The sequence below is a fragment of the Pinus tabuliformis genome, chromosome 2_2 (genome assembly GCF_031772625.1).
Source record: "Pinus tabuliformis cultivar Carrire ecotype Pingquan chromosome 2_2, CPIR1, whole genome shotgun sequence".
Classification (NCBI taxonomy): domain Eukaryota; kingdom Viridiplantae; phylum Streptophyta; class Pinopsida; order Pinales; family Pinaceae; genus Pinus; species Pinus tabuliformis.
Genome location: NC_142300.1, coordinates 130,564,378 through 130,590,513, shown reverse-complemented (window position 1 = coordinate 130,590,513; position 26,136 = coordinate 130,564,378). Strand labels below are relative to the sequence as shown.

The 26,136-nt window shown below is 38.4% G+C and overlaps 1 protein-coding gene across 3 annotated transcripts in view; it reads left to right on the top strand.

The window, feature by feature from the left end:
- LOC149191661 (2-Cys peroxiredoxin BAS1, chloroplastic-like) overlaps window positions 1-26,136 on the top strand; it is a 253,444-nt gene that overhangs the window by 185,782 nt on the left and 41,526 nt on the right. For all 3 annotated transcript variants that reach the window (XM_089404387.1, XM_089404386.1, XM_089404388.1), the window contains one exon: window positions 12,935-13,060. In XM_089404387.1, coding sequence (XP_089260513.1) covers window positions 12,935-13,060 — 126 coding nt within the window. The remainder of the gene's footprint in view (window positions 1-12,934; window positions 13,061-26,136) is intronic.

Sequence of the window (26,136 nt, the reverse complement as noted above, 5' to 3'; positions counted from 1 at the left end):
GAATTTTATGCAGAAGTATCCAGAACTGCTCAAGCGTTGAGGACAACACTTTTTTGAAGGAGAGGGGCATGTTAGGTCCCTATAATACTAGTGATTACCCCATTACTATTGTAGTTATACCCCTTATTTATATTGTTGTGCCCCTATTACCCCCATATTGTTATTTCTGTGCCCCATAGAAACCCTCTATTGTTATTTTTGTGGCTTTATATTATTATTGTTAGGTCGGCTGGATTATATTGTGACTCCTTAGACTCCTATATATAGAAAGGAGGTTTTGTCATTTGTATCATCCAAGAATTGTTCATTTATGTAATGTAAAGGAGGTTGCCCCCTCGAAGAGGCTGAATTCTAAGGTGTGGATCTCTCTTTTCTATCTTTTTGTGAGCTGGTTTCATAACAGATACAAAGGAGGAGGATGCAACAAAGGAGAGCAGTGGTGACCATGAGAAATTTTGATGATGATGATGATTGCTAATTGATGAGCTACCCACTACCTTGAATTTGTTTTGTATTTGCTATTTTCTATTTTCCATCAGCATTGCTACTACCTATGTAACACAATTTGATTTTGACGACTTAAAAAGAAAACTGCAGTTTGAAGTTTCTGTTATTTGTATGCATAACGTTACTTTGTAAAACTTACAAATTTTAAATTTACAATGTAGAATGTAGATCTATGTCTGAATTTGTATCATGAATAAGAATTTGTGTAAGAGATATCAAAATTTTAATATATATATATATATATATATATATATATATATATATATTGTGTCCTATTCCGGGGGGTCAACGTGCCCGTGTCAGACACCCAAATCTTTGTGTTCTGCGTGTCTTGTGTCCTCGTGTCAGGTGACTTAGCTTTCTATAGGGTAGGGCTTTATCATCTAAATCGTAGTAATTCCAAATACCTTCTTCTAAGTGTTTCTTTGTAAATCCTATACAATTTCTATAGAATTCTAATGATAACTAAATTAAAATTAGCCAAAAAATTCTAAAAAAGAACCACTTATAACTGAGAAGTTATTTGAGCTCTATCATGGATCTTTGACGCCTTCTCATTTGTCACACTAGTGATAGGACTAACAAAATGCAGAGGGCAAGAAACTGAAAAATCCATAGCAAGAGACAGAGAGGCGAGCAAGGACATTGATGACGGGCGATTCTTCCCTTGCTCCTGCACCACACGCTCTAGGGAATCCAGTGTATGGTTGAGCTGAAGAAGAATGCCCATAACTACATCTAGACTTGGATTGCCTTCAAGCTTGAGTAGGTGACCTTCTACCTCAGTATAACCTTGCTTCAATTCCTTTATCTCCAATTCATGTCGATTGAGGGAACTACGAGTGGCTCATACCTCCTCGTAATCCATGAATCATTATAGCTTGCTTACAAAGACGTGGGGGGTTGCCCTTGAGAAGAGTAACTAGAGAGACCAACTGGAGAGACAATCTGAAAGGAGAATTCCAACGTGGCATAATTCCAAAGGGAAATGAGATTTCTTGAGTGACGAGGTTGGGGGGGGGGCGCTTCCTTATAAAGGATCCAAATGGAATGCCTCGATTGTTGTTCTGGTTCATAACAATATCCTAGAGTTGCAATGTGGGAGTTGATGGATAGGTAGATAATCATGAATGTCGTGGATTTATGAGCTCCGATAATGCTACATTTTGAAGGATCTTGTGGATCCTTTGTGACTTGATTCTTCACTTGAACTTTTGATTAGTGGAGTGGTTAAACATATCATGAATTGTTATTAAAAATCACCCTTTTTTGCTTAGCTTAATTGCTTGGTTGGTTTGTAAGTCTGCCATAATGTTATTTGACTTCTTACCTGGTACCATTCCACTTGACAATCGTTTCTTAATATGGATCGTATCCTTACTAGGATTGCTTCTAGTTAAAGATCCTTGGTCGCTGATTCTTTAATGGTGTGCCTTATAATAATTCAATAATCTCCAATGATTATTAAAGAGGAAAGATAAAAGGATTGTACAGTAATGATCTGCTAAATAATAACATGGGTTTTAGCCAACTTATTTGTTAAATTTCCCAACTCGCTCATGCTTACATTATGGAGTTCTTTGGGGTGAAAGATTGCCTCCCTACAACTACCTCCACTATAAAGTTATTATTATTATAAGTGTATTTCTTATTATATCCATTGGATTTATACTCATTACAACAACAATAAGCTAATTTTATTTTTGTCCAACAAACGAAACACATTTAGGTAAAGGGGATAGTTAAATACAATAGTATTAATACATTGTGGGAGTGTAAGAATTGATCCATTGTGTGTCTCACCTTCACTATATAGCAGCCTGTTGCAAGTGTTTGGGAGCAAAGCTTTGTTTCCCTTGGTAGTGGAAGAGTGGAGACCCAATGCCTCTCTCGTAAGCAAAGCCAAGCAACTTTGATATAATAGCCAAAGGAAGATGGAGAGAGTTCTGAGACTCTTTGACGTGGTAGTAGAAGCATACTTGTATCTTGTAGTAGCTTGGTCATTGTAAGGCAAAATGCTCCCATGTCTTAGCCTCTTTCAAATAACATAGTTGGCATATTTTGTCCTCCAATGGTATCTAATGCCCGACCTTGACCTAGAGCCTATGTGAGCCTGCTCAAAATTGGCTCAAGGGGATCGTGAGCACGTGCATCTAGTGTCACAATGTATATGAGGAACTGATAACGAGGCATCTCTAAACACCAATAAGTGCTTCACATAAAATGCCATCTTGGGTCATGGGGGTTGATACACTTGATTTGAACATATTGCCTGTAAATGTCATGTCTGCTATCTTGTTCATCTCCTTCTTATTCAAGAGATGTTTGTGGGCATTCAAAGACTACCTTAGAGGAAAGATGTGGTCTATTGAGATATTATCACCAAAACCACTCTCGCCAATATTATTCCCTGAAATTGTTGAGATAATTTGCCCGGTCGAAATTGTCGCAATAATTTGCTGAGTCGAAATTATCGCGAGTCAAGAGGAAATTATCGCCCTCTTGCTGGAAAAAGGTGATATAAAGTTCTGGTTTGGGATTTTTTAGGGTCATTTTTGTTTTTTATAGGGCTAAGATTGAGCTCTGAGGGTTGTGTGAGTCTTGTGACCATTTTTCATCAAGCAAACAAGGGAAAATCCATAGTTTTCGCTGCCATCAATTGAGCATTTTTGGAGTGGATATTTACTCTAATATACCATATCCATATTTCAAAGTATGTAAAAAAATTGCCTTCCTTTTATTTGTTTTCCAAGATTAGTATATACTATAAATTTAGAGTCTTCCTCTTCTCACCCTTTTTTGAATTTCCACATTTGATTTGTGTCGTAGGTGCAAAACATGAAAATTTAACCAGAGCTTTACAAAATGGCAAAGCCATTAGACCAGATGTGGGAGTGTGGTGAGCCATGTGAGCGTGATAATAGAACAAAGCTGAGTTCCAAGCTATGTGGAATGGAATTGTTTGGTGAAATCACCCGCTTGAAATACCACCTTGCCAAAATCCCAGGGCATGAAGTGGATATTTTCCCTATAGCTACCCCAGACATTGTCCTTATTGCAAAGAACTCAATTCTTGATACTGCTAGAAAGAGAGATTAGAGGGAGGAACTAAGGAATTGCATGGGAACCACAAGCTTCTCAAGGGTGAGGGAAACCTAATCCTTGGCCACACCTTCTTAGTGCATTATTATTATCGGATTATTGTTATAGTATCTAGATGCCTCATGATGATCATCTCATGAGATACATTTATTTTTGTTTTATTGTGATTTTGGATTAGCTATTATCTTGTTAGAACTTATGACTGAGGACAAATATCATATTTCAGTATTTACTATCAATGATTGATGTACCACTTGACATCTTGTACATTTTATATTGTAGTTTTATTTTCATATTTGTGTGACAAAGTATTTGTTTGATGTTGATATTGCTTTTTTTCCCATAAGGAAAAATATTAATTTCATTAAGATAAAGAAATTAAATTCTGTAGATGCAGCGGATATTCAGATCACAACATGACAAAAAAGCAAAAATTTGTTGCCTTATCCACGCAGAGAGGCAACAATATATAAGGCTGTAGGCCAAACCATATCATACTGTTTATTCAAACTGTTAAAGAAACTGTCTATATATATATATATTCAAGAAAATATGTTATGTGGCTGTCTATAACAATACCAAATATATAACAGAAATTATGCAGGAAAATCCATGAAGGGCCAATGGAAGTATTGGTAGAAATCTCCCTCATGGTGTTCTCTGATCATCCAGATGCCCGGCTCCCCTAGTGCAACCTCTTTGGAAAAGCTGTCAGTAGCCCCGTTCTGCTCCTTGAAAATATGTTTACATTTAAAAGAATCAAAAGATGAAATTAATCTCAAAGTTTCATCCAGTATGTGATCCAAAGTATAAGTAGAACATCTAGTTTCCCTGTTTAGGCAATCACATATGATTTTAGAATCCGCAAATAATTGCAAATCTCTGCAGTTTTTTTCCAATGCAAAATATATGAGGTGTTTTGCAAAAAGGAGCTTAGTATAATTATTAGTGCCTCTGCTGAAACCTATAAGCATCCTAAAAGAATGTTGTTGATTTAAATGTAGATGTTGATGTTGCTTTAAAAGAATAAAGATTTGAAAAAAAAAAGAATATTTTTATTTTTTTATTCTCGATATTTTCCCCAATATTGCTGATAATTTAAATTTTGGACATGTTTCTGCTCAAACTAGCGGGGATCTTAGGAGGGGGGTCATATAGGGAAACTACTAGGTCAAGGGCAATAATGGAGGGATAGCCGACTGTCAACTCAGCTAAGGCTCCCTGCTCTTTACCTAGTATAAAGTGGATCACGAAGATGAGTGGATCAATGATAGGGTGAAAGGTGATCCTAGAAGCCTATTCACAGGAGAGGCTCAAATGTATGGCTTACATGCTTGGAAAGCAAGATGAAAGGGTCTTTAAGAAGGGCTTAGGGTAGTTCCAAGGGATAAGGTTTGAGTATATGACTTGTCAAGGAGATCCCTAGCACCTAAATTCCTTGTGGAAACTTGGACTCTAAGTGGTCTTTGTGGATTGATCTTTAAAATGTTATGGGACCACACGGGGCCAAGTGGACCTAGAATTAAGTCAAGGGGATGAAATTGATCAACCAAGGGTGTGCTTGACCTGATTGATGGGGAGAAAGGGATTAAAGGAGATTTTTTTTTGAATTTGATGCAATAATCCCAATGAGGTCACCAGCCAAAGGAAACCTAAGGCAAGAAACAGTCCTCAAGCCAGGGCTTACAATATCTCGAGATTCCATCGGTAGATTTGCTTCAAATTTGGAGGGCCTCTAAAGAAAACTCCAGCGTAGTTGTGGACCAAATATCAAGGTATTTGGATGGCTAGATCGTGAGATAAGTGATGCCCTAGGTTACCTATGTAGGCTAGGCCTAGAAATAAATGGAGAAGGTGAGAAAAATATACTTGAAGGTGATCACCTATGGAAGACCAGTGCCTATTCCTTTGGGAGAAATGGAGTCAAGAACATTCCAATGAGTAGGATGGTTTCATTCAGTCAAGGAGGCTTCTAGAACAATTTCGCATGACAATTAAGGCATTAGGAAAATTGCTTAAAGGTTTTTATGCTTCAATGTCCAATATGTGATGGCTTATCAAGATAAATTTCAATGAAATATCTCTAGGAACATTCACTTATTCAAACATGGCCCATAACATGATGCAACGCTAATAAAAGACAAATTTATACCCTTTCACCAAAGAAAAGCAACAAAATTTCTGCCCAGTATAGCAAAAATCCCAACATCATTTATGTGACATAGAAAAGAATGACAAAATAGCCTTAAAAGAGCACTTGGATGTGAGAACAATTATATCCAATCATCATCATATGCCAATATAGAAGCTCCATGACAAAAATGAAGATATCCAAACCAATGTTTTAAAACTTCGACTCTGACTTGGACGTGGCCGAGGGTCGACTCCGACTCGGTATCGACTCAGCCAACTCGATTTCAATTACTTGGTCGTTGTAATATATATATATATATATATATATATATATATATATGATAAAAAAGCATAATTTTAAAGATTTTCATTTATGTTTCCAAACACAACATTAGAATATAGATAGAAGACACCATATGATCAAAGTAGGCTCATGAATATATCCATTATATCAAAATGGCACCCAGTGCACTGTCCAATACATACATGATGATGATATAGAGATCAAAACAAAAACACATAACCAAGGAGTCTAGAAATGGCCTTTACAACAAAAGTAAACTGTGACCAATACTACTGGCTACTACTAGAGGAGCCAAGACCATCTGGGTCAACCTCTGGATTAGAGTTAGACAGGGGGCCCCATGGCTCCTCCTCATCAGCATCTCCAACTACAACTGTAGAAGTGGTAGCACTAGCTGGCTGTGCAACAGCTGCAAGCTGAGATAGACGAGATATTCGCTTCTGTCATTGCTGAGCAGAGGAACCGCCTGCAACTGGAGGACTTGCTGGCCTTGAGGCTGAGGCTAGTACAAGTGGATCAGGATCTGCATTCAACTGAACATTATGTTCGAGTGATGCTATTGTCTCATAATCGTAATCGATATCCTCATCGGAATGAAACTTTGCTGGATGACTCTCCACTACCCAATCTGATGTTGGATCAATGTCTTCCAACACAATGGGATCTAAATCAGGTCTTTTGTTCAAAAATTGGTTGCATCTGAGCTGGAGGTTGTATTGGACATAGACTAGATCATTTAACCATTTTTGATCCAAACGGTTTCTCTTCCTCCTGTGAATCCTCTCAAAGACAGACCAATTGTGGTCACACCCAGTAGCACTGCAAGTTTGGCTCAAAATACGAATTGCAAACTTTTGTAATTGAGGACAATGGCTCCCAAAAGCCTCCCACCATTACGCTACAAAAAACATAGGAGTGTAATGAGTTAGCTCAACAAACTTACAAATTATATCCAACTTTCAAATTATAAACGATTTAACAAAATAAGTATTAAGAATTTGAAAATTGAAATTTTTCTTTACCTGGCTCATCTGCTTCCCTTGCAATCTTTGCTAGGTTCTTCCCAAAGGTACCTGAGGCATCGCTGAAGGTTGTGGCTTGTCGGTGTATCTCCAGCTGATCACACTCCAATGGGATCATGCGATCAATGCAGTCAATCAATCCATTTCTAACCTCCCCCTTCAAAGCTCTTGTCTCCTTAGCTTTATAATGATACCATGGGTTCAAAAAATACCCAGCTGCATGTATAGGGTGATGGAGTTGATTGTTCCATCTTTCATCAATGTTTTCCAAAATGGGCCCATACTTAGCCACTTTATCCTTGTATGCCCTCTTTATTTGCTCCTTTGCTTGATCCAGAGCCTCACAAATGAAGCCCATTGCCAATCTTTCTCCATCCACCAACTGCAACACCTTAACCAGTGGCTCAACAAGCTTCACAATCTCTGTTGCCTTTCTCCAAAATATTTCTTCATTAACTTTCTTTTTCAATTTTTTGCCTTCCTGTGTATGAGACCACTAGCTTTGATTCCATTCTTCACTGGAAAATATTTTTTGCAAGTTTCTATGTTGTGAAAGCATAGATTGCAATGTCAAAAAATGAGTAGCAAATCTAGTGATGGTAGGCCTATTAATATCCCTCCCCCCTTTGTGTTTCCTCATCAAGCTCAAAATCTATGAATGATTGTAGATAAATTTTGTTATGCTTTTGGCATGATCTACAGTGTTTTTGACCCGATCTAATTTGCCAATATCTTCAAGCATGAGGTCTATGGAATGTACAACACGTGGGTTCCAGAAGATGGTTTTGTGTTTTTCCTCTAACAGTTTACCAACAAGAACATAGAGGCATTATCTGCGATGACTTAAACAACATTAGCCATCCCCACCTTCTCAACAACCTTATCCAATATTTGAAACAACAATTGTCCATCCTTTACCTTATCAGATGCATCAACTGATTTTAGAGACATGGTTCCCTGTGTGCAGAAGATAAGAAAGTTTATGATGGTACTGTTTCTTTGATTAGTCCATCCATCTGACATGATGGTACATCCTTTTCTTGCCCATGAGTTTTTGAAATCTTTCAAATACTCATTAATGGAGGCAATTTCCTTTTGCAAACGATACCCCCTTATCTCATGCATAGTGGGGCCTTTGAAGCCTTTTCCAGCAGCATGTATGACATCAAACATAGGCTCATAATATGGTGAACGAGAAGGATTGAAGGGGATATCAGCATCATACCACCATTTACATATGTAATCACAAGCAGTCTCCCTCAATTATTTCTTCCAATGGTCATCTAAAGTGGGTTGCAAAGTTCTACTAGCTTGAGGACAATGTGCATCTGATGGAGAGGAGGGTGTGACAGTGAAATAACTTTTGATATTCATATCACCCTTATTTTTCATTTTACGCTTACCCTTTTCTTGAATAGACTCCAAAGAGGGAGGAACATATCGGAAGGGGTTGGATGCATCTATACAAGGGATAGAGGAAGAACCCTCAAAATCCAAATGGGGGTTGGTAGCCAACATTTTTTGTATATTCTTCTTCCTCTCAATTTCAACCTCTAACTCTTTTTGCTTAGCCTTTTCTACTTTAAACTTCTCAAAGTTGGCTAACAATTCCTTCCTAATCTCCCCAATTCCATCTGATTCACATGGAGTAATTTGGTCTCTAGTCCCCGCCAAGTGTTGTTTCAGCCTATTAATGCCTCCAAGACCTTAATTTTTCTATGGCAAAATTTGCAATGCATTTGACTATCAACCATTTCAACATATGCCCAAGTAGCATCTCTCACTCTAGGTGCCATTTTTTGTCTTGGAAATGAAAACAAAAAATCTAAAAATGAAAACAAAAAAAATAGCATTGCTTCAATGTTCATTCCTTTCACAAAAAACGCTCTTTTCAATTTCCAGATTTGCACATAAAAATTAATAAGCAAAAACATATTTTTACAAGTGAAAATAATACCTCCAGGCACAATCTGCCTCCTCAAGGTTGCTCCAACAAACCAACTTCTCAATGCTGCTCCAAATGGCTGCCCAAGAAGCTCCTCACTCTTGCTACAATGCTTGCCGAAGACTCCTCATTGCTGCTCCAAAAACAAACTCCACAACTCCTCACAAACTCTCACTCAAATTCTCACTCAAACGCAATGAGATGGCTGTGAGGAAATGAGAGGGGTTGGGTGGGTTTTATAGGATTTAGGAGAGGGGAATGGACCCCAAATAAACGATAGGAAAATTACAAATCTGTTTGGGGTCCCCAAAAAGCAAAAAAAAAAATTTGCTATTTTAGAGTTTCCGGGCCGCTGTCATCAAACTCGGCCGAGCCGGCCGGGTTATGACCGATCCGACCGAGTTATGACCGATTCGATCGAGTTTTTAGAGCACTCGACCGGCTCAGTAATAACCTGGCCGACCGGCCGAACCGGTTCATTGATTGAGTCTACCCTGTGAGGCCTTTACTCGGACCAACTCGGTCGAGTCGGTTCCGAGCTGGCCGATTCTTAAAACAATGATCCAAACATCAAAATTCATCCATCCATCCAATTTCGTCCTCCAAAAAGAAGAGCAAAAATCTCTTAGGAGGGAATGATCATTCCAAATGATGATGAGAGAATGAATCAACTCATTATCTATTTATACAATGTTAAATGAATTCGATTTAGCTTATTTTGGTGTAATTTAGCCCCTAGAATAAAATAATGTGCATAATAACACTAAATTTTTGTTACAAGCCCACCAAATAGCTCAGTAATACATGAATAAGCCTCTCAAGATGATCGAATGATTGATTGAGTGAGTCGTTGGGCCTTTGAGGAGGCCTAATGAAGTCCAAAGGGTGCCGCGATGTAGAAATGGACTCCCAACATAGTGGACAAAGGGTTGACCCCTTGTTTTCCAAGCAAAAACTTGTGGTGCTTCGAAGTGGGTGTGGGGGCACATGGTCATCCTTGTGGGTCTCCAAATGGATCGAAATTGCATGTGTACCATTTGTAAGGGTTGGAATGATGACATAAGCCCTACTTTTGTAGTGGGGAACAATCCTTTGGACCCTGGAACATGCCAAATGTATGGTGCATCTGTGGAGCCGGTTGGGCATGGTGAACCGGGTGCATCATCCTCGTCCAAAAGTTGAAATAGGAGTAATCAACGAACACTGCTGGGGATCCATGAAGTAGTTTCGACTATGGTGGAGATCCATGGTTCTCAACGCTCACCCTACAAGTGCCAATGTGGCCCTCTGGAGGGCTAGGACCCCGTTTAGGGAGACCGAGCCCCAAATGGAAATCCACTTGTAATCCTGCATAAGATCCAATGCTTCCCCTTGCCCTCCAATATAACGAATCATTAGAATAATCAAGTAAAAGAGCTTACAAGTTATGGAACTAGTGGGGCATGTCATGGTGGCATGCCCTTCCATAGTGGGCTTTGGTATGTATTAGTGTCTCCAAGCTCAATAAGGGGTTAGCCAAGTACTCTATTAGGTGGTTTCAACCTCTAAAGGGGGTGACATGTCCATGGTACATCCTTCAAGTGGTAGGTGGCAAATGATATAATAATGGAATAGAGTGGGGATCAGAGGAAACACCCAGGCCACATGTCAAGGTGCAAGGGTAGCTATAACAGGGGAGGCTCATACCTAGGTTTATAAGTGTTGGAGGGAGCAAATTGTGCTACATGAGTTACCCCGACCTTTTTTTTCAACCCTTCTTCATATGCCTTTTGCCTTTTATGATTTTTCTTTGGTTAATTGCTCGGGGCTCAAGGGAATGAGAGCATGATGTGTAAAGTATAGCAATGGATACCCCTTTTAAGGTGGAGCCGTTCATTGCCCAGCAGGGGTTGGGATAATCATGGGTTCCCAAATGATAGATGAGGCTCATCTAGGGCCTATAGGAACCAGGATGATGGCCATGGAACGGGTAGAGCTTATGTATTGGCTTTAGTCCACGTGCTAAATGTGTTTGTCTCGACCATATTTTGCATTTTGTGGTACATTGCTTGTTGAGAGTGGCCAAATTATGCTTTTACTTTTCTTTTTAGTTACATCAACCTCCGGGGCATCATTCCAGGCCCGACCCAAGGTGTCGACAAGGGGAAGGTGAGGCTAACCCTATGTGGACCTAGTGGACACATGTGGACTTGGATGGGAAAATAGATGAATGGGGGTAAAATGAGTGGAAGTGGATTGATGTAGGTGGTATCGGGAAGCGGGACCATGCAACCAAAATCAGGATTTCCCGTGTAGTGCCAACCCAAAAGCCAAATGGTCAGTAAAAGAGACCCCACGGGACTAGGCTATAAAGGTAACCACAAAATGGGCAATGGAGACAAGAATATAACCCTAACCCACTCTTTCCGCCAAACCCCCTCACCAATCTATGCCCAAAAGTACCCATGACAAGAAAGGAAAATTACTCAACTATACCAATGAAAATCTATACCTTTGGGGTTGGAAGGTCCACCTTCAAACATACGTTAATGACAAGTGGTTGAGGGACCACATGACCAGCTCAGGTGGTGGAGAAAATGGCACATGAGCTATCTGGTGGCTTCAAGGGTCTGCTGGCTGCTGGCTGAGGACCATCTAGGAGAATTTTTTTCTCCCATACATATTACCCACAGGTGGTGGGTAACATGACCCCCAATGACAAATTGCCAAAAATGATAAATGTAACCTTGCCCGAAATCTCTGAAAACCAGCATCCCCTTGCATGCCCTAAAAGTTTGTTTGAAGCAATAGCCTCTGAAGAGTAGAAAGTGACGTAGTGGTAATGTATTAAATGTTCGAAGAAATGAGCTATCATCACAAGAAATTGTAATACATCTCAAGAGTTTACTATATTGCTGAAGTAAAACTCTAGACACCCTACAGCAGAAACAATGTCTTCCTAATTGTGGAAATAGGTAACAGAAAAATTAACATTGTAATGATTTTTGTTGTATTCAAGCAGTACCTACATAGGCTATGCAATATTTGCACTTAGAAGTTTGAACATCACTGCAAGCTTGCATTTAAGAAATAATTTAGAAATCATGATATTGTAGATACAAGAGAAAAGACACTTGAATCTCTCCTTGATGATGATGACATTCTTTTGGAATTCTCTTCATGGTTTAAAGATTCCCCTTCAAAGAGAATGAGGATGAAGGGAACATATATTTTTCTGCAAGAAATTGATAATGGTTGTGTCTGTCTTCATAGTTAGAATTGTGTACTGATCAGGTAAATTTCTTATGTCCATTCACCACAGATTACTTAATTGAAATTGTGCAAGTAGATTTCCATGAAGGACATGCAAATTAGGGTTGAAAATTGTCAAGCACAGATGAAATTCAGTAATTCTGAAATATGTCACAGTTTCCAAAATATGTGTTCCTATGGCCATCGTACACAGATCAACTAATACATCTAAGTGCAGTGAGGAAAAATGGGGATAATGGTGAAATTCAACAGCTTGAACACTCGTTGTCTTTTTTGTTGGCTACCATTCCTAGGTCAATATGATTCATAGTGACAGGCAAAATTGTTTGGATAAGGATGTTAAATCACTCTGATTTTTTACACTATCTTTTAGGTAAAAGTGATTATGATTTGCTGCAGTTACTTTCTGAGCTTTAAAATAGGGTTAGGATAACATATCATTCTTACAAGAGAAGTCAGAAATATGTCTGTCTTCTTTAGTTAGAATACACATGTTTGAGCTGTGAGGTCGAAACCTGTGTACATGGATCGTCTCATTATGTCTTAAATTTCCTGAAATGAAATCAGCAAAATAATGAATTGGGAAGAGTTTCGAATTAATAATTCTGATGATGTATTGCTTTTAATAGGCTTATGCTTATCTTGGTTTCCATGTTGTTGTACTTGCAGTTTTCTCACCTTGCTTGGGTTCAAACTGATAGGAAAGCTGGCGGTCTTGGTGATTTGAAATATCCTCTGATATCTGATGTTACGAAGGGTATTTCAAAAGCCTACAATGTTTTGATTGCAGATCAGGTTTGTATGATTGGTACTTATGTGTCTTTGTATTAGTGGAAGTCCAAAACTTCAATAGACAATGTGGCATGATATATATTGAAGGTGTGTACATATTTTTTATGTGGTGTCTTATTTTTGTTTTAGCATTGAGTCACTTTGCTTCAGCATTTGATGTCACTAAGCCTTTATTACAAACCTGTCTTGGGATCTTTGAAGAAGCTATTGCTTGTTTTATGTAAGATATGGAAATAAATTCTAGCTTTTTCTATAGATACCTGCAAGGACTTCGTTTATGTTTGTGTTAGAGTAGATATTTTATAATGGCCACATCTTGTAATATAGTTGAAATTAGGAATGATTTATATTGTAATGGAATCACTATGTAATAAAGATATACTGACTTAAGTTGATGAAGTCATATGTTTTTGATTAGATGCTTGGTGGTTATGTAACTTACAGCTCCTCCATTGAGACAATCCTATGTAATGTTACACACACTATTTGATGAAGGCATCATATTGACTTGTTATATCCCATATGTATTGTAAAGAATATGCCTTTGCATGTGTAATTCTGATACCGTATCAGAGCTATATAGTTGGACTTGAGGAGGTATTTGGGAGACACAATGAAGATTGAAAAGGTGACGAGGGGTTATGTATACACATGAACAGTAAACAAGGCTAGGGATTGGCACGCATTGGGGTAGATGGCAGGCAAAGGTGGGATTGCATGGGTGTACATGCAGGAATGTTTGAATTTAAATAATTGATGCAAATCTAATAAGTTAAATTTGCCCAAGTTTTGAACACGACGGATTTACCCTTTATTTCAAAACCAAAGGGTTGGAATAGGACATGAGATTAAAAAAGAAACACAATTCTAGAACAGAGATTGCAACACCAAACAAATGCGATGATATTCCAGTGGGTGTGTGTTTCTTTTGGCAAAGTTTGGTAGTGTAGGTGGCCAATGGATGGGCTGGGGGCACAGGTTGAGCTCACACTTGCTTGCAACAAATGAACCTTGGAGACAGTGTCTGCATGAGTGTAAATAGGTGCAAACCACGTCTCATTCTCACATGGTATTTATAAATTTGGCTGATGGCTTTTAGGGCTTGTGCAGACAAAAAGTGTGCGTAAGACTTTATTATTGCATATATACATGAAATAAACAAAAGATGTCATGGACTGAATAATGCATGCCATATATTATGTCAGGGTCCTACTTTAACCCCCTTACTTAGGATACTTTATTAATGAGCCTACCTTCCTTGAATAAATACCACTATATAATTAGTTAGTAGTCACTCATTGTAAAAAGTGTCCTATTTATTAATAAGATCCAAAATATATAGTGGGCCCTCATTATAAGTAGGCCATGTTATCGCAAAATGTAGCACCTTATTTTGAAGCCTTCACAAGGTGCGAACACTTAATGCAACATTGGAAGGGTTACCACTGCCACTTAGCAACTCGTAAGGCAAGACACAATCAAGTCTAAGGCCTGCTGAGTATCTACCCAATTCACCACCAAAGAGATGCATCAAGGAAGTCAAGGATAAGGTGGTTACTCAAAGTAAATTCTAGATTTGGTTTAAAATGCTTGAAGACTAATTTAGGGAATTATCAAGTAACAATTTCATGCAAAACAATCCCATTTCCAGTCAAAATATGAAAATTATCAATGGCTTTTGTAAAACTTGCATAAAAGATAGTAACTTACAGGAGTAAATGAGTTGCTTCAACAATATAATTTATCCCTCGAAATGAGCTATAAACTAGTATAAAATAGGCTCAAATAATGAATATCAATATATCTAGGGTTTGATTAACTTTTAGAATCTGAAAATTACAAGGCATATAACAGCCAACCAAAAGAGAGGTCTAGCCCTAATTATGCAGCAGTTTAAATCAGCAAGACATGTTTTATTCAATAAAATGATTTTAGGTTAAACATGCAAGAAAAACCTTAGGATTTTAGGCTAAGAATATAAAATGAAACCCTAGATTTTTAGGTAAAAAAATATGCATGAAAACCTAGATGTCTAGGGTTTTTGATGGTTGAAAACGAAATGTAAGTTAAACAAAACCCCCTAAGTTTGCCCCAAAATATAAAGTAAAATTTAATTTAATTTTGCATGTCTGATTAAAAGTGAAAAGACTACTATATTTTTTTTGGGGTGGGGGGGGGTGGGGGTGGCGGGGGGCATACGAGGTGAATTAAGTATTCGCTTGGTGTAGGAGTCCCATCCAGTACGATGGCCCGATTTGCATTATCGTAAAGATATGCCTTATCTCTTGCTTGTTAGCACGCGAGAGTGGTTTGCTTTGACTTCGAGCAATGAGGTTGCGTGCCTGGTGAGTGCTTAGTGTTGCTTGTGTCAAAGTTCTTTGCTTGTAGAGGGAGAGGGTGGAAGTGAGTCTCAGGTTGAAACGGAATAGTCCGAACTCTACTAGAGACACACAACACAACAGGACATGCGTAGCTTCCGGCGGAGTAGTCCACATGGATGCGGCAGTCACAAATACAAAGTGAACAGATAACATGCACAACGCCCAACGGAATAGTCCACACGAGTGCGACGAGCGTTATAACAAGTTTACGAGAATGAATTTGTCGAGTGTCCGGCAGGATAGCCCACATGGGCGAGACAATGTTAGCAACTGATACAACACATTTCCAACAACATATGTACTAAAACAACCGAAATAGTTCAATTGTCTTAATACAAGTTAAAGCAACATGCATTACAAGCATCCAAAGAATAGTCTTACAAACGAATACAATACATGTGTGAAAATGTGTTGGCCTGTTAATAGGCTTCTGAATTAAGCAAAAGTTCCAAGACACATCCATACACCATTACATCACTAACCCCGATAGCGGGGTGTTGGAGCCACTGCTCGCTCCTCAAAGAAAAGATTATATACTCTCAAGGCTATGCGGGAGGAGCCAAGGTGAAAAGTCCTTTGCATTTACAAATGAGGGGTATTTATTGCCAAGGGTAAAACTGGCCCTTGTGATTGTTTGACTTCCCTCATGACTGTTTGACTTACATGACTCTTCAACTTTACATTGCTATTCAGATTTACATGTGGGTCTCTTGGATTTCCATGTTACATTACATTGATTACAATAGTATGGCCCATAGTAGCGATGTGATCGAGATGACTCATGACATGACTCGACACGACAGAGATGGTATGTTCATGCTGCTGAGTGATGGATATGCTCTTGGTGTATTATAGCTTCACCTCTGCATGGCAAGGTGTGCGAAGTCTTCCATGGTCTTAGTGTTCGCTTGATGTTGCACGTGCATGTCTCTCCTTCTCTTGTACTTGGCATGCTGCATGTGTTCGTCTGTTCGCATACAAGTCTCCTTGCGTGTGCTCCTTGTTCATCTTGTTCGTCGTCGCGCCATGTCTCATCCATGTACCTGTATCTGCAATCACTCATGACGAGACGCCATCAAATCAATAAATATGCTAGTCTAACATGATGCATTGTTTTTCGCTTTCAGATGTAAGTGACGGGGGGAGAGGACAAGGCTCTGAAACTGCGCAGAGCACATTGCAAGCTGGGATGCAGGTTCCGGGCACTGTCCATGAAAATTGCACAGAGGTCACTGGGAGGCTGGGATGGGCAGTCCGGATTAGCAGTGACTGCTTGCGGCTTCTGGGTCGGTTGGAGGGCAGATCTGCGCAATGTTTCTAGGGAGACAATGCAAACAACAGGGGGAGATTGGTAGTGAATACTGTACAATTTCTCTAGGGAGGCTGCAGCGGGTTACGGGAGGTTGCTAGCAAAAACTGCACAGAGTTGGGAGGCTGGCTTGTAGGACATCCCTATGTAGTTTCTGGGTTGAGCAAGATGCTGGGCAACTGGGAGACTGCTCATGAAAACTACGCAATTTTAAGGAGCAGCAACAGGTCGACTGACAGGCTGAGAAAGCTGCACAATTTTTGAGGGATGTGCAGTGACAGGCAACTGGTGTTTGTCTGGCATGTCCGCGCAATTTCTTCAATCAGCAGGAGTGGGCATGCTTGGCAGCTTCTGCACAATTTTTTGGAGTGAGGCTCGGGGTCACTGCCTGGTCAAACTCTCCAGTTGACTAGCTGGAGGCTTGGTGGTTTTTCTTGCGGGCAACGCAGATTGAGATGGGTTGCTGAGAAACTTCTGCGCTATTCTGGGTGACAGCCAGTCGGGTTGATTCTAGTATTGCGTAGTACAGACTGCCTGGGAGGCAGCCTCAGACTCTACTCAATTTTGAGCAGTAGCACATGATCATTGAGAGCTGAGACTGCGTAGTGCAGTGCAACATTGGGAAAAATGGCTAAGTGTGTGAGCGAGTGAACTTGTGTATACATGACCTTGTGAATACACACTCAACATGACTGGACGACAATACATCTCGAATCAACAAGACAACATATGCTCAGTGTGTCTGACCGCAGGACTGTCTAATGGTGAAAGCGACAAGTGCGACACTTCGGATAGACCTTCAGATGACCGTAACGACACTTGCGCGACAATGCTTACAACATCGTGTGTGAGTGCGATAGATGTTTACATAGTGAGCACAACTCAAGCACAACCTTCAACATCATGAGAACGAGGTTGCACGCATGACATATCAATCAAAATGTCGATGACTACAGTTGGTCAAACAAGTGAAAAGGAAGTAAGACATGTAGAAGAAACACATAAAGTGACTTTTCGTGTTTGCGCACATGCATGTTACTAAGGACAGAATGATATGACAATGACAAGCAATCTTGCAAACTGAACTAAGAGGTGTACTTCGAAAGGTGTTCTTTACTTACCATACTTACCCTCAAGATGATCATGCATCCGACAGAGTTTGCATGTGGTCCTGATCTTTTCCATTACTTGGTTCCTTTGTCCTTCTCAACTCCTTGGAAGTAATTTCAATATGTCACCTTTTCCTGTAGTCAGTGAGAGGTAGATTTGCCCAATTTCAGCGGACAGTGACTGCTGTCGGAATGAGGCCCTGGGAGGCTTGTCTGCGCAGTTTTTGAATGCAAGACAGACAGGGTGGCTTGGACAACATTGTGCAATTTTAAGGTACAGGACACTCATGCGGGATGGGGGTCCTGGGAGGACACTTGTGCGCAATTTCTGACTGCAGTGTAGCTGAACTACTCTGCACATTTCTGGAGAGTAGTGCTGGCTGGGTTCTTTGTGCGCTGCGTGTTTTCAGCAGGCAAGGGAGGTTGGTGTCTCTGTGCACTGCAGGGTTTCAACAGGCAAGGGAGGAAGCTTGATGGTTGCAGAAGCAAAGCACACAGTTCTGGGAAGCTGGATGAGGCTAGGTTGCTTGGGAAAATGGCTAAGTGTGAGATCAGTGAAACATATGTAAACATTGATAGGACTTGACTATGATCGCACACGAACACTTAGTGACACAACGTAGACCATCTAGAATGCATAAGACATACTTTGCTTGATGCAACAACCTTTGTGACAAGAGTGCGTGAAGTGAGAGTGAAACATGTTTATGTGATGACGACCACTCATACACACACAATTCCATTGAAGCAAAACAACATTCCCTTTTCTTGACAATCAACAACCCCTATGCTCGAAAATGACACATGCTGCATAAAGATGAGAACGCAGACAACTGTTAGGATCAAGAAGGGGGGCTTCAAATCATCAGCTTACCAACAAGTGACCAAGGATGATCGATCACAAGATCCAAGGTAGGCTCTGAAATTTGCATGCGAGCCAAAATCTTGGAGGCTTGTTGTAGCCGCTACAACAAGTTGTGCACTACAAACCCTAGAAAAAGCACCTAGTACGTTATTAAAAATGTCATTATGATTCAAGGAAAGGTATTCCACTAGTAATCTTTGAAACCTTTTGAAAAGGAGGGCTTGTTCAAGAAGAAACCAAGGGAGTGCATCATCATCACTATGGAAGTACAATTACACTTACAAGAAATCTTGAAATCTTTCAATTACAATTACACTTACAAGAAATCTTGAAATCTTTCAATTACAATTACACTTGCTCAAGAAACCTTTCATTTTTCAAAACCCTAGCAATGATCATCCATAAGGTAGCAAAGCCATTCACAAAAAAATCTCCACAATAAGTTGCTCTGACTATTATAGCTATTTTTAGAGAAAATATAAGAATAATAGACAAGTAGTAATGGTTCTCAACAAGTAGCAATCATTGACAAATGATAATTTCTTCTCTTATTTATATGTAAGATTTAGCACTCTTCTCATTATAGTAATATATTCTCCTAGCTTTTATCCTCGGAAAATATAAAAATACTTTTAACTCTTTACTAACCCTAGATAAAGATAAGATAATATTGTTAATGTCAAACAAGTGACCACTAATGTATGTCAAAAGGATTGCTGGGTACAATGATGTCAATACAGAGTGGAGTGCTAAAGTGACTCTTTTAATGGAGAATGTAGAAATCAAGAATTTAAATCTAACCTAAAGCACGTCGAAAAAAAACTTGGACTCCATAGCTAGAGTTGACTATTGGAGAAAGGTGTACAATATACTTAGATCCAAGATAGGGATGATGTAAATATGCAATGAACATTGTGTCTCATAGTCTGCCGTATTTGGATCCGTGTCTCCTAGCATTTGAGGTTGAATGGAGGAAGCTCAACATTGATGTTTGCATAGAAGAAGCACTTGAAGAAAGGTTGGATCACCTTAAACAAAGGAAGCAATACAATATTTTATATAAAATAAAAGCTCTTTTAAAAAAATAAATTGTGGAGATTTATCTTTTCAAAGGTGAGAAGGTACAAGATCCATAGTATCGTTTGAAGAAATTATCAACTAATACAAAATGGAGCTAATTACTGAAGAAAAAAGAACAAATTATAATTCAGAAATGAAGGAATGAGGATTTTCAGAAACTTCGTATAACTATGCTTTAGTGTTATTCAAAATGAAGGGGACTCTTGTAGGAAATGATGTCACTATTTTCTATCTCGCCGTTGAAGTTAAAAATTATATAAACCCTAAACTTGCTAACCAATTGGTGATTCCCAAGTCAAATATAATAAAAAAATTAGATCTCTAGAACACAAAACTGTATGACATAACCGATTTAGAATTAAACGTTGGGGACTATATTTTTATATCGCAATTATCTGGGCAATCTCTATGGGGCGATCAAGGTGACAATTTTGGGTTCACCCATTCAACCCCCTTTGAAGGCTATATAAAGGAGAGATCATTTCTCCTTATTTTGAAACACAATTTTTGTCACACATATCTTTGATTCAACGAAATTTCTGGAGGGCCGAAATTTCAGGTTGAGGGCCAAAATTTCAAGAGGACAAAATTCTAGGGAGGGACGAAATTTCAGGAACATGGTTTTTAACAGGACACTTCATCATAATTAATTGTTTTATTACGAGTACCATATTGTTATATTCATCTTTTACTTTGTTCATTATTACCTTTTTATTATTATTTTTTCCATATAGTATTATTTCTTAGTTGCAAAATTTTCTTGGACAATGGCATGGGCTACAAACCTCTTTCTTTTGCTGAAGGGGGGAACCATGAGAGTCTATACACTCTTCTTGACTCAATATAGCTCGAGCAAACTAGGCCCCTATAGATTAGAACCCCAAAGAATCTTGGGATGAATAACAGAGTCCATGAGATCTATCTTGAATTATATGCCTTGAAAGTGATTCTAGAGACATTGTTGCTTGATGAGAGCAAGCGATTCAAATCCCATTTTTATGATTTTAGGTTGGGGAGTATTACTTAGCCCAAATCTAGGTGTTAAAAATTGCAATCCCTAGTTGTTGTAGTGCGTAGTCTAGTGATCTTAGCTTCCTCACCCTAGAATAATAAATGAAAATATTTTAGGACACTCTCAAGCTATTAAAGATCATCACCTTGGTTTTATCTAGGTTGATTGTCTTTTGTCAATGACCACAAAATATGGATAGGGCATCCATGTATGTATGCATACCCTCTAAGGTAGGGGCCAAAAGGATCATAACATGTGCAAAAGGGAGGATGGAGATCAAGACCTAATGGAGAAGATGTCCACTCTTGGGCTAAATATGGTCCTCTAGGAAGACCTCCATGTCATCAATATAGACTACAAACAAGTTTAGGGAGAGGGCACCCTTGTTTCTCCCCTATGGTGCTTTAAATGAAATTAAATAACCTATTTGTTATGTTAAGGTGGCCAAGGTCAAATTCATAGTCTTAAAATGGGAGTGAGAAGGGATTCAAATATACCAAGGTCTCGAGGTTGTTTGAGATTGTGTGAAGAGATTTTTGAAAGTATACAAAGTAGTTTAAGACTTTTGAAGGATAGTGTCTTTCCTCCTCGGTGATGTTTTTTAGAGTGAGATTATGGTCAAATAGTCTTTTGCCTAGAATAGAAAGTTGCTTATCCTTTGGACCTCAAGTGATATCTGTCAAGATACTTTGGTAGTTGTATATGATGGTCAACAACATAGAGATTTGAGAAAGTTTGATTCACTTTGACCATCCTGTAATTGTTTTGATAGTTGTATGTGATAGTCAATAGCGTAGAGCTTTGAGAAAGTTTGATTCACTTTGACCATCCTGTAATTGTTTGGATCAGTCCTGGACCCCAATATGTGCCATTGGTTGGTTTTGCATTGTGTGTCATGCGAATGGTTCATAGGCATGACTTCTAATTGGGAGATCTGTAAGGAGATTTGGTGACATGGGGATAGGAGTTGTAAGCTGCATCCCAAATAGTTGAGGATAATAAATCATATTTGGAGTAGACATGTAGATCCATGTTGATGAACAAGATGTTGGTTTTATGGGGCAAAAGAGGGGTGAGGTATGAGGGTTGCAGAGGGTTAGCTCAACGGTGAAAAGAAACGATAACATTGTTAGCTAAAGGGATCATTGTAGTTGAGAACCAACAAATAAATAGGATCCAGTCATGGTTGGGCAAGACATAGTCAACAACACTAGCATTCTTTTTGTGAGGAAAATAAGTGAAGCCATTGGAAACTAGGAAGCAAAGAAGGCTGTTTAGAATCAACAAGGAAAATTTCCACATGCTTCATTCTGGAAAACCAAATTTGTTCATCAAATTTAACGATTGTTGTAGAGTTGGACGATACCAAATTTCTGGAGGCAACATTTGTTGTGCGTCTCTCCCATGTCTCTGCGACTCTACTCATAATTTGACTTGTATGAGGGTCATTGCATAATTGCTCTTCGACTATAACTTACGGTATAAGTTGAAAGTGTGTATTTGAGGTAGTAGTAGAAGTGCGCTGTTGTCTTTTGCAAAAAAATATCTTCCTCTCAATTATATTTTTATTTGGAATTGATAATTGATTTGTCAAATATATTAATATAATTTTCTATCTGGCTCATGCTATAACGATATTAATCTCAATTATATTTTTATTGGAACTAATAATTGATTTGTCATAGATATAAATGTAATTATTTATCTGGCTCACGCTATAATGATATTAATCTCAATTATATTTTTATTGGAATTGATAATTGATTTGTCATAGATATAAATGTAATTATCTATCTGGCTGATTACGATGTTAATCTCATTTTTTTGAATACTATCTTTTAATATGTAAATAATTTGCAACATACAATTATGCAACCTTTATAAAAGAATCTCCCTTGTTTCATATTATGATATTAAGTTTGAGACAAATACTTTTGGAAGTTTTTAAATACTTTTTATGTATATATTTATTAAAAAAAGAACCTTTCTTTTACTTTATAAATATGATCTTTTAATAGCAATGAAATATTCGTACTTCAATATAACCTTTCTTGATAATTAAATACTTGAGAAGGGTTGTACTTAGGCTAAAGACACCTTATTTAAAATGCTACACTTCATGTGCAAATGCATATTACTTGTAAAGTTGTATCTTTCGGTAATTTTTAATTTTTAATTTGTTTTTTACAAATTAAATACTTTTCAACAAATCTTTTATTGAACCTTGAAACTCATAACCATTATTTAATTATAAACACTTTCAATAATTAATTTGGCATGCAAGTGATAGGGTCTATTTCTTTTGAGTAACTAATAGATGAAATGGCTTTTTAGTTTGAATTCAACAATACAATTTCTAGCAAGCTATGTTGTAGGAAATTTCTAGGAACTCAGTGTTTCGGGGCATACTGGTACCCGAAACTTGACCATCATGTAATCATCTATGAGAGTTAATATAGATTTGGTTTTCTTTTTAGATTGTCATCTATAGATCTTATTCACTATATATATATATATATATATATATATATATATATATAACGTTTCAGCTGATGTTTCCATTTTTTAGGAGATGACATTCTAAATGTACCCGTTTCGGAAACTCCGAAATGTTTCGGCGCTTTGTGCTAGCAAAATTGTAATTTCTTCTTGTTTAAAATACACTTCTGAATGCATAAATGGATTCAACACTCTGAAAAACCCGACCTCTGAGATAATGGATCTTCGCAAATTAAATAACTTAAATTTATGACTTAAAAATCTCTACTTGCTTTTGAACAAAGTTCACCCCAAAAAAAATATGGTTGGACAAGGACAATTTAGTCTATTAATTAGACTAAATGTGTGTATATATTAGTGTTTTAAAAAATGCTTGAGCCAACTCGGAATTTGTTGAAAAGTCACAACAATGAAATGTAAATGATGTAATTGTGGGTAAATCTTATTTTACTTTCAATTAGTTTTATAATGAGATTTGTAATAAAAGGAGTTATGTAATGGGGTAGACCATATTAATTGATGATTGCTCGAGAGGCTTATATCTTGGAGAATCATCTTTGAGCAATAAGATTTACAATCTCTTGGCCCGTGGAGGTTTCCTTGACACACTGTCAAGGTTTTACCACATAACCTTTGTGTGTTCTTGCTGTGTATTTGATTCAATTTCCCATTCAATTTTTCTAAGTATGTTTTCCCTGTGTGTATGTTTAATGTATCTTAAGACCAACAAGTGTTATTAGAGCTCGAGTTGAGAGCTGTCGACGGTTGGAGGAAAACTCTGTTGAAGTGGGCGGTTGGAGAAACCCCTGAGCCGCGCCGTCGTGTGAAAATTAGTCCAAATCGGGAACAGGACGCCATGAGACTGAACCCCATCTGCCCTGCCGCCATGACTACTGTTGCTGGAGAAAGATGTTGATCTAAATTTGTTGAGCCGCCTGTATGAAGTCCACCGGAAAGACAGAGTCCGGGTAAGAGAGCTGCAGAGGCGACCATCGAATTTGATGAGCCGCCTTTGTGAAGTTCCGCTGGAAAGACATAGTTTGGGTAAGCGAGCTGCAGAGGCAGCCACCGAATTTGTTGAGTCACCTTTGTTAAGTCCGCCAGAAAGAAAGAGCCCGAGTAAGCGAGCCGTAGAGGCAGCCACCGATCTCCTTGAGCAGATCAAAGGAGCAACAACTAGATGAGGGTCTTCTGCCGTGGAAGAAGCCGTAATCTATTCCACCAGAGCTTGCTGACGCTGGAAAGAAAATAGAACAAACCACTGTTGTTGTTGGAAAGAAAAGAGAACAATGCCCTGACGTTGGAAAGAAAATAGAACAAGCCACTGCTGTCGCTGAAAAGAAAAGAGAACAATGCCCTGACGCTGGAAAATAAGTGAATCGCCCCCTTAAAACACAGCCCGCTGATGCTAGAACAAATTGTCATCTTCTTTTTGGAGCTGTGGCCCATTGAACGAGCCACTACCAAAAGCACTGTTATTGCAAAAATCGATAGAAGCGACTGGTCAATTAATGGAACAGAAGCCGCCGGAAAGACAGAGTCTGGGTTATTCTTTTTATTTTCTGAATTTAGAAAAACAAATTCATAATTTTTTTTGTTATTGGGGTTTTTTCAGAAAACTGGTGAATGTTGTTGAATGAAGGTTTTTTGAGCAGGGTTACGCTAATTAAGGATTTATTTATTTTTATTAAATTTTCTATATCTGAACAGAAACAAAATTATTTTTTGAAATTCTTGAAAGTGAAATGGAGTAGGGTTTATTGAGCAGTAACAAAAAAATTGGAAGAGGAGGAGATTTCCCAGAAATCATAAATTTCTTTTAAAAAACCCTAGTTGAAATAATGGAACCATAACTTTTTAAAGAAACCCTAGCCGGAAGAAGAAAACCTAGGAGGAGGATTTGTAGGAAGAAATGGAAAAAATGACGAATGCTAAATTTGAGGTGGAGAAGTTCATCAGAAAGAACAATTTTGCATTATGGAAATTGAAAGCTAAGAATTTGCTGGTGCAACAGGGGTTGCACAAAGCTCTAGACGGGGTTAAAAAGAAATCCGTTGGCATGACAGATTTGGATTGGGAGGACTTCGATGCTCGAGCTCTCAATACCATCAGGGTGTGCCTGGCAGATTAAGTTCTCTTCAACATTGTTGAAGAAACATCGACATCAGGTTTATGTGGAAAATTGGAGATGTTGTATATGACCAAATATTTAACCAATAGAATTTATTTGAAAACACAATTGTACAGTCTTCAGATGGAGGGTACAAAAATTGCAGAACATTTTAATATTTTTAATACACTTATTTACCAATTGTCAAATATGGCAGTTAAATTTCAGGAAGAGGACAAAGCTATCACCCCGTTCCGTTCTCTCCTTGAGTCATGCGACCACGTCGTAACTTTTATCAGTTTGAGCACAACTGAATCTTTGGAATTTGATACAGTTGTGGGAGCTTTGTTATCTGAAGAAGTACAGAGGAAGTCCAACATTGAAACCTTCGCACCAGAAGCGATGGTAGCCAGAGGCCGATTAAGGGAAAGAGGGGAGAAAGCAAGGAGTTCTTCCAGATCAAAATCAAAGAGCAAGTAGTGTAAAGCCAAATGTTGGTACTGCAAAAAAATTGGACACTTCAAGAAAGATTGTTGGAAACGAAAGGAGTCTAAAACCCAAAGAAGGAAGCAAATCAAGTTGAGTCAGGTATGATTGATGAAGTTTTATCTGCTGAATTGGGTATGGTAGATGAAGCTTTACCTGTTTGTAATGTCTCTTAGAATTATGATAATTGGTTGTTAGATTTTGGCGCTTCTCATCACATGAATCCGC